The sequence below is a fragment of the Quercus suber genome, unplaced genomic scaffold (genome assembly GCF_002906115.3).
Source record: "Quercus suber isolate HL8 unplaced genomic scaffold, Cork oak 2.0 scaffold_113, whole genome shotgun sequence".
Classification (NCBI taxonomy): Eukaryota; Viridiplantae; Streptophyta; class Magnoliopsida; order Fagales; family Fagaceae; genus Quercus; species Quercus suber.
In genome coordinates this window covers 270446-280520 of record NW_027069578.1, presented here as the reverse complement: position 1 = coordinate 280520, position 10075 = coordinate 270446, and the positions used below count along the sequence as shown (strand labels likewise).

The window sequence follows — 10075 nt, the reverse complement described above, 5'->3', positions numbered from 1 at the left end:
TTTTCAATAAAAAATTTTTAAAAATAGTTTCTAAACCAATACCTTTACAGCATTGGTTAACTTTTTTTTTTTTTATAAAAAATAACTCCCATACTCAAACTAAAACAAAAGAAGCCATACAATACGATAAGGTTATCATCAATAGAGCATTATTGAAAATAGATTTTTTTTTTGAGAAAGAGGGTATATTATATTTTATGATCTTTATTCTATCATTGATTTCTGTCAAAATTTCAAAACAATGGGCTGTATCACAACAAGATTTGTTTGGCTAATGTGGCCTCTCTCTCTCATGCGTGTTTATGCAGACTCTCGACAGCATTGAGGTCCCATACTCGGCCATCTTATGTTGGATAAAAGTGTGGGACGCCCACCTGTGGCAATGGCCACAAAAGGCCATGTGGCGCAAATTAAGCTGTAAAAGACTAAAAAGTTGGTCAATAAAGAGAAGAATTCAAGGATAATAGAGGGAGGGATCATTGTTATGTCTGATAACAGAGTGATGCAATATAATCATTTGAGCATGTCTGTTGTCTAATAACCACCACCTTTTGCCTTCACATGGTCTTTCTTTTCCCTCTAAAGGGGTCCTCTTGAACCCTATATGGGTGGTACTAATAATAACACCACCTGTCAGACATTATAGCTTAATTTTTTTTTTCTTAATTTGCTTGATATGTGATTTGGTTGAAAGGAAAGTTACTAAAAATGTATCAAGTGAAAGAGTGATTTGATTTAAGTAAAAAAAAAAAAAAAAAAACAAAAAGGACCATAAAAAAAAGTTAGAGGAAGATTTAAAATTAAGATTTTGCTAATGTGTGCACTAAGGGCATACAATAATTTTCATTTTTGAAAATTTTTTTATCGGGAATTGAAAAAGTATTGACAACTTTTTCAATTTCAGAGAAAATGTTTATAAAAATGGATAGCTTAATGTGTGCCCTTAGAGCACACATTAACTAGACTCTTTAAATTATACTTAAAAAAAAAAATTGAAATAAGTGACAGCATGGTTTGGGTAGAATGAAATGAAAAAAAAGAAGAAGCATTATGTAAATAACATTTAAGCAAAAATATCTCTTTGGTCTTTACATTTTAGGGTCACAATAAACTTGGTCTATACATTTTGGTAGCAACCAATTTAATCAATGTTTTTCAACTTAAAGTCAATTTCCATTAGTGAGTTGAATGTAGAGATTAAATTATTGTAAGTTGAAAATATCATGATCCAAATTAACACATCGAAATAATATTTTCACCTAACTCTTATTAGTTTATTGATTACTTTTATAAAAAAAAAATTAGTTTATTGAGTCCATAACTAACCCAAAAGTTTCGAGAATAAAGTTTTGTTGGTATTGATTTACCATCTTTAGATGGTGTCAAATCTATGCATTGCCAATGCTAGTGGTCGGATGTGGTCCCAAATTATGCAGAAACTATATCATTTTGCTAAAACAGAAAGCATCTTATTAAGATCACCACTTTACTGCTAGCTTGTTTCACACTTTGATTTTCTTTACTTTTGGGGAATGCGAAAAAATAACAACTAACAAGTTAACGCTTTTGTTATATCCTTGCACTTGATCCTATTCTCATTCCTCCCCATTCAGAAATTTTGCTTGGCTCTCCATTGGGCTATCAAATATATTATAGATGATCCTAGCTAGAGTTATTTTAAATTCCTTCACTGATTGGGTTGTAAATCATACTCATAGTAATTAAATTTTTTTGTGCCCATAATTTAGCCAAATGGGCTCTTTTAATTTGTGTAGAAGGGAGGGAAAATAAAATAACCCCATTATGATTTTTTGGCAGGACCACAAGATAGAAATGATTCTATTTCCTGCTTGTTATAATTGTTATTTCTCTTTATTTTTATTGAAATCACCATCATCTGATTCAGAAAAAACGAAAAAAGAGTTAACGCTTTTGATTTTCTTTTTTGGTCAATAAAAAAGAAAGATACCTTTTGTAAATTAAAGTAGTACTTCCTCATGCTGTGAGTTTGTGACTAATTAATGTATCTGTTAAAAAAAAAATACTGCAACCCAATAATTCTCTGCTTTGTCGTGCATGGTTGTAAGGTCAAATAAAATACGCATGACTTTTTTATAACGTAGTATGCATGATTTCGCCAAATGAGTTTGTATATTATTTTACTCTATGAATTAGTTTTTATTTTTTATTTTTAGAACTCTATGAATAAGTTAATGTTATGTAAGATTTTGTACAGCCTGGGGGTTACCTCTTTTTTTCTTTTTTTGAAGGGTTTTCCTCCTCAGATTAGTTTATAAAGAACGCAGCAATTGTGAATTTTGATTTAAATGGCACCCCTCCTATAAGAAGGGTGTGATAAATGTCTAATCTACTAATTTGAAAAAAAAAAAAAAATGAAAGAGGATTTAGGGCCCTTTGGTATGTGTGTTTAAAAACTAAAAATTGTTGTTTAAAAATTTTTGTGAAAATATGTGTGGGTGAAAAAATGTGTAGAAATACGTGAAATGTTGTTTAAAATAGCAATTTGACTGCTTCCTCTTAGAGCTAATAAATGAGACCACTTAACTTTTTCTTTTCTTCTCCAAAAAAAAAAAAAAAAACTTTTCTTTTCTTAAAATTATTATTATTATTATTATTATTGGAGAAAAAATGAGACCACTTAATTATAACTCTACTTTCTCCAAAAAAAAAAAAAAAAACTATAACTCTAGAAGTATACACATAATGAATCATCATAAATAAATAACTTATCAATCCAAATTGGCCTAGCTTCTATAAGTTATATAGCACACTCCTTTGAAGAAAATTAGATTTTTTCTCAATCCAACGTTGGAGAAGTAGATTGATTTATATCAAATGAAAATAGTTTTTGTAGGGTCTTGTTTTTTTACGCAAACCCAAAGACAATTAATTTGTAGAGTGTGGGTCAAAGAACTAGAATTAGCAAGGGATTAATAACAATGGATCATGACCATTACAACTGTGTATTGATCAATTTGAATACATTGATAGTTTGGTTGAAACACTCTCCTGTTTTTCTTTTCTCTCCTTTTCCTCACTTTCCTTTTCCTCACTTTCCTTTCGGGCCCCTATTGACAGGTGCTCCCCTCTATTATATAGTCACTCTCACCCTCATCTCCATCGTCCACGTGCTCCCCATCCATGAACTTGCTCAAGTACCTGTCACGTCAGGCAGCTTTTTTTCATCTCTGTGTGAGTGGCGGTAGGTTAGGATGCACTGTTCAGAGGTCTTCTCCACATAAATGCGGCCAGAAAAGCTGTTGCAATGCATTGAATACGGTGGCAGCAGCCTTTCCCTCATATATTTCCCATCCTTATCGTTCCGGAATATGCTTTGAGCTTATCTTGACCAGGTGGAGTCCTCGGACAGTCAATCAGGCTTTTCCCCTACTCAATTAGTCTCCGATATCATATCAGAGCAAAACATCTTCCTCGGACAGGAGATGTCCTCCTCGGACTGGAGATATCCTCCTCGGATAGCGATGATCCTCTACCAAGATAATTCCACTTCACTTTGGGCCTTGTATTCTACGCATTCTTCTCTTCGGATGTGAAACAGTCCTTTCGTGGGTATTCGGCCCATTAACTTGGGCCTGACCCCCTTTTCCCCCACAGTTTTATACTAATTAAAAAAAAAAAAAAGTCATCGTCAAAGAGCTTAGCAAAACAAATCAAAAAGGTTATACTTTTAAAGAAACCGTTGCTTCTCAAAAAATTTAAAGAAACCGTTGATTAATAGTATATTTTATATAATAAAAGAAGAACTATGATAAGGAGTGGGTGGTATGACATTAGAGTCTGCGTCATCTGATTTTTTCAATTTGTTTGACCCAAAGAATAAGGACTATTAGTGTTAATTGTTACTACTAATACCAACCCACTAATCCTCCTGCCGCCACCATTGCACAGTCGCTTTCTTCTTTTTCTTTTTCAATTTTGTTTTGCCTACATTCTAATCAACTTCATACTTCAAAAAAGAAAAAGAGGTAAAATTGCCATCATGGGCAGTTGACATCTCCATGGTCCGCAGTAAATAGTAATATAAATTATAATCAAATAATATATGTCCGTTTTATTTGCACAAATTCTTAGGCGAGAGTTTGACATATATTGCCATGTTGGCATATTTTGCCCTCTCCCTCTCTCTAGATATGATTCACATGAACACGATTAAAAAAATAAATAGTATTTATTGAAAGATATCAACATTTTAAGTATGTTACCGACCAATTTTATAATCTTTTCACAAGATCTAATTATGTGAATTATGAATTTTTTTTTAATTATAAAAGATGTCTAGTTGAATTATAAAGCTTTTGATATATTGTGATTTTTTAGCAACCGTTAGTTATGATTAGTGTAATATTGCATTCACATTATCTATAACTTTCTTAACTAATCAAAAAAGTTTTACTTTTCCCATAAAAGAAAGCCTACTTTTTTAGTTTAGCTTTCTATTTTTTTATACACATACATCAGATTTAATATTCTATTTCTTCATTTTGAATATTTATTTTATCTTTTTATTGATCTTTTCTCCTCTTAGCATTTACCAGTATACCACTGCAACCACCATCACCATATACACCAAAACCATGACACCATCATAGCACCACCATCATAAACCCAACAAAACCCAAATAAAAAACTTTATAACTATCACAAAACCCACGTACAAAAATTTCTTATGAAAAATGAACAAATCCAAATCCAAACCCAACCACCACAACACCACAAGTCCACTACCACGAAGCCACCATCATAAACCCAAAAAACCCAAAGCCAACAAAACCCACGTCAGAAACCCCATCACAACCATAAAACCAGCATCATAAACTTAATAAGAAAACCAAAAAAAACCCAACCACCACCACGATACCACCATCAGAAGCCCAACAAAATCCACATAACCCGAGTCAATATTCAACACTAGAAACCCTAACACTGCTGCTCTCCTAGACCACCATTGACAGTCGTAACCCAATGAATTTGATCCTATTCATGGGTTGCTATGTCTCTCTCTCTCTCTCTCTCTCTCTCTCTCTTTAAAATACGGTTTTTTTTAAAAAAAAACTCTAGCGATGAATAGTACTATGCTACTTGCGGTGTGTTATTGTTTATTGTTAAGGTTTTTAGACGAGTTTGGTGAGACTAATGCGGAAGCTTTTGTAGTTCTTTAGTTATAAAATTTGTTGAAATGTTAAAATAGTCACATTGATGTGAATGCGCTTTAGGATATCACTTTTATTGTAGATCAATCATAATCTAACACATCAACAACAACAAACAAAAAAATCATAAAATTTACTCTTCTTCTTCCTTTTCTTATTTTATTTTAGGGTGTGTTTGTTAGACACATTATATATAATAGCATAAGGTATTAGTTTTGTAAAGTTAAACTTAAAAATCACTCACATCAGTTAATTTAGAATGTAAATTTACATTATTGCTACAGTAATAGTACATTTACACGTAGGGGTGAAGGCACTCTTTGACTTGGCGGGAAATGCCCCCACCACCCCCTTTTTCTTTAAAGAAAATAATTTTAGCAATTTTGTTTTATAAAATTAGACTTCCCCCCTAATGATATCATTTATTTTTAAGAGTAATACTATAACCACAAACTTTTCTAAAATATTTTTACAAATTGTTGAGATAGTAAACTTTTATTGGTTCGAATTTGGACCCAATACTTACACTACTTTTTTACTTATTAATAACCATTTTTACATCAACAATTTGTAAAAAAATTGTAACTCTAGTATTTTTCCCCTTTTAAAGGCCACAAAAATTTTATAGATCTAAAATCTAAAATAAAATATACTAGCACCAAAAAAAAGCTCAAAAACAAAAATTCTAATTGTAAAGCTAAAAAAAATTAAGCCCAATAAACCAAATTTACCTTCTTTTTTTTTTTTTGAGAATCAATCAACCAAATTTACCTAAAACAAACAACTCAGTCCTCTAAAAAAATTTAAAAACATACTCACACATCAAAGAAAAAAGAAAAAAAAGAATAAAGCTAAGCAAAAGTAGAGTCGAAGGTAAGAGCCATTTCCTAATTCCAAGTCAGGGCTATGTCCCTTTTTACACCATTACTATTCATATGTAAATTTATTTTTTAATATTATTTCTTTATTCATATACACTAAAAAAAAATTATTTGAGAAAAGAATAAAAAATTGATAAAAATAATATTTTAATAAAAAAAAAATATTTGACTGATTAGAATGGTCTAAACATCCCAAAAGGGAAACATTAAAAACGAGAAAATACCGAATATATATTATATACGAATTAGAGAGCGAGAGAGGAATGATGAGAACGCAGAAAGTAGTGAAAAAGGTCCTTTACGGCACAGGAACGTGAGAGACTCAAACCCAGATTAGCGATAAATATTTTTAAAACTACATTATTAATATTTATTTATCCACATTATTAATATTAGTGTTAGTCCATTACTGCTGCTACTAGTAGTAGCAGCAGCAGTAGTAGAGATTTATAAAAGAGAGAAATATTTATTTATCCACATTATTAATATTAGTGTTAGTCCATTACTGCTGCTACTACTAGTAGCAGCAGCAGTAGTAGAGATTTATAAAAGAGAGAAAGAGAGAGAAAGATAAGTAGGAAGCCTCAGTGTTTAGTAAAAAAGTAGGAATCCTCAGTGTAGTAGCCAACCTCGGATCCAAAACCAAAGCCAAAACACACACACACACACACACACACTTTAGTCCATAGTACTGAAATGAAGGTTTAAATGCTCTTCTGATCATTTCTTTATTGAATATAGACCGTTAGATCTCTCTTCTTCTTCGCCAATGGGAGCCCGTTGCTCCAAGTTCTCTCTCTGTTGGTTCCACTCCCACCTTAAATCCTCCGTCCTCGAATCCTCCGATCTCGGTATTTCTCATTTCCATCGCTAACGTTTTTTTTTTTTTTAATGTTTTTTGTTGATGTTGTTGTTGTTGTCGTCGTCGTCGAGGATCATAATGAATAAGAGATTGAGTGTGAGTGTGATTTTTTCGTCGTTGTATTTTGTTGCAGAAAATGGGGGCAAAAGTGAGAAAAAATCGTGGCCGAGTTTCACCGAGTTCAGCTACGAGCAACTGAAAGCTGCCACGTGTGGATTCTCGCCTGATAACATAGTCTCGGAGCACGGTCTCAAAGCTCCTAACGTTGTTTACAAAGGAAAGCTTGATAACGGCATTTGGATCGCCGTTAAGCGCTTCAACAAGTTGGCCTGGCCCGATTCTCGCCAATTCCTCGTCCGTTAATCCCACTTTAACTCCCTCCAATTAAATTCTTATTTATTTATTTATATTTGTTACTAATATTTAATATTTAATAACTTGTTGAATGTGGTTTTAATTAGGAGGAAGCGAGATCAGTGGGGAGTTTGAGAAGTGACAAACTAGCGAATCTGATTGGATGTTGTTGTGAAGCTGAGGAGAGGTTGCTCGTAGCCGAGTTTACGCCCAATGAGACTCTCGCCAAACATCTCTTTCACTGTGAGGTTTTACTTGTTATTTTATTTTTATTTAAAATATATATATAGTAGAATCAAAAAAGAACCTTTGGACTCGCCTCTAACTGTACAACTTATGGGTAATTGAACCCATCTGCCCGAACTAATTACCGGGTAATTAAGGAAAATTTACCTTAATGGGCTAAGCAGTTTACGTTCTTACCACGAGCAATAGTTAATTTTAAAGAGCTCTTTGGACTCACTTTTAGCCTGTACAACTTATGAGTAATTGAACCCATCTGCTTGAACCAATTGTCAAGCAATTAAGGGGAATTCACCTTAAACGGGCTAAGCAGTTTATGCTCGTATCCATGAGCAAGAGTTAAATTTGAAGCTAATGTGAATGATTTGGGTTTTGACTTTTTAAGGATAAATTAACAAACAATGTCTAAACAGTATCTATAGAAACTAAAAGTGCAGTTTAGTTATGGATTTTTTTCTCGGGGGTTTTGAATTGGTACAGGGGAGGCCCAGCCCATGAGATGGGCAATGAGGCTGAGGGTGGCGCTGTATTTGGCAGAAGCTCTGGAGTATTGCAGCAGTAAAGGACGGGGATTGTATCATGATCTCAATGCTTACAGGGTCCTATTTGATCAGGTATAATGCTATTTGACATGGACTTTGCCTAGTTTTTTTGTAATCCATTCTTTATTTTGGTTTTGTAGTGTAATTTTGAGTCTGTTATGAACAGGATGGCAATCCCAGGCTCTCTTGCTTTGGCCTAATGAAGAATAGCAGAGATGGCAAGAGTTACAGTACCAACTTGGCTTTCACCCCTCCAGAGTACTTGAGGACTGGTATACATACTCTCTGTTTTTTTGTTGCTCAATTACTGGTTTATATACTTTGTTACAAGAGTGTTCAAATATATTATTTTTACATGAAGTTAGCGCACCGTCATGCAATGATATAGTAGGCTTGGAAAAGGCTGGAAATGTTGTGCAGTTGTGCTACTATAGCATTAGCAAATAGTCTTCTGTTTCACAGTAGAAGCATGTACCTAATGAACATAAAAGAACTAGAAGCCATTTGTTAGAAGCTACAATATGGTTGCAATGTTCCGGAGATTGGAACTTCAAGGAAGAAAAAATTATATTATAAAATGAGATTAAAGCTGTAAGCATATTATAGAGACAATCAATGTCTTATTCACATTCGCTTATTTTTTTCAATTTTTTTTTTTTTTGGGGTATAAAAGTTTATTCTATAAAGTAAATATTGTATGATTTTATTTATTTATTATTATGAAGCTTTATAAAATCCTACATGAAAGGATATATGTACTAAAAACTTATAACGTTAACAAGTCCTAAAAAATTTAAATCAAGAACTTTCCTGTGGTGTTATTTAGTCCTTTCTCAAAAAGCATGAATTCTTCACTTATATTTTCAAGCAAACACATACATACAAATGTATACATGCACGTACACATATATATGTATAAATTTGTGTGTGTGTGTCTAGTTTAATAATGTTTATATTATATAGTCAGGCTCCCTTAAAAAAATTCCTGCCCTGTCTCTGCCTTGTTTCAACTTATTTGAATATCTATAGAGGTTTCACTTTTTTATCTAATCTGATATTGAAGTACACAACTTGCTATAGTTTTCTAAGAATTAAGGGTTAAACTCTCTCCACTTAGAACTGTCATACATTGAAGTTGATAATTGTTTCTTTTATCATGTAACAATGACATGAATGGACACATGTAAAAAGGTTACTAATATGCAAAAAGAAAAGCTAATCTAGGAGTTCTCATTACAATGTGTTATGTAAGTGTTAACAATCAATGTGCATATGCTTTTACTTTTTGTTATATGATTGCCATTCAATGTCAGTTTAAGCCATGACTTAGTGTATAATTATGTGCATATGTGTCTATCTTTGGCAGGTAGAGTGACTGCGGAAAGTGTAGTTTATAGCTTTGGGACCATGCTGCTAGATCTTCTGAGTGGCAAACATATTCCACCGAGTCATGTAGGTCTTCATCAAAGTCTCATATGAATACGAGTATTTATTGGTTAAAACTAGAGTGCTTGTGTTCAGTATGCAATGTCATGAAAAATGTTAGAAACTAATTTGATCTAAGGTGCAAGAGTTGAATAATGGCAGTTGTGATTTTAATCGATGAAGTTTCAGAATTTTAGGCTTCTGTGATATGTTTTTGTTCATAGGCGCTCGACCTAATCCGTGGCAAGAATTTTCTAATGCTGATGGATTCTGCTTTGGAGGGTCATTTCTCTAATGATGATGGGACTGAGTTGGTGCGGTTAGCTTCCCGTTGTTTGCAGTTTGAAGCTCGTGAGAGGCCAAATGCGAAGTCCCTTGTCACTGCTCTCATGTCACTTCAGAAAGAAACAGAGGTATACACCATTTTCGATTGTAGTTTTGCCTATAGAGTAACTGACACTTGCAATGTTAATTTTTCATGGTATAGGGATTCAATGTCTTGATGCTGATCTTAATTCTTTTTTTTTTTTTTTTTTTTTTTTTTTTTGGAGACGTTTTTATTTATGGATCTTCATT

General features: G+C 32.9%; 1 protein-coding gene across 1 annotated transcript in view; it reads left to right on the top strand.

Annotated features, from left to right (window-relative positions):
• The first annotated feature begins 6559 nt into the window (after positions 1-6559).
• Positions 6560-10075, top strand: part of LOC111988166 (serine/threonine-protein kinase BSK5) — a 5537-nt gene continuing 2021 nt past the window's right edge. The window contains exons 1-7 of the mRNA XM_024019935.2: positions 6560-6924; positions 7069-7289; positions 7397-7532; positions 8013-8146; positions 8241-8346; positions 9441-9526; positions 9724-9912. Coding sequence (XP_023875703.1) covers positions 6843-6924; positions 7069-7289; positions 7397-7532; positions 8013-8146; positions 8241-8346; positions 9441-9526; positions 9724-9912 — 954 coding nt within the window. The 5' untranslated portion in view covers positions 6560-6842. The remainder of the gene's footprint in view (positions 6925-7068; positions 7290-7396; positions 7533-8012; positions 8147-8240; positions 8347-9440; positions 9527-9723; positions 9913-10075) is intronic.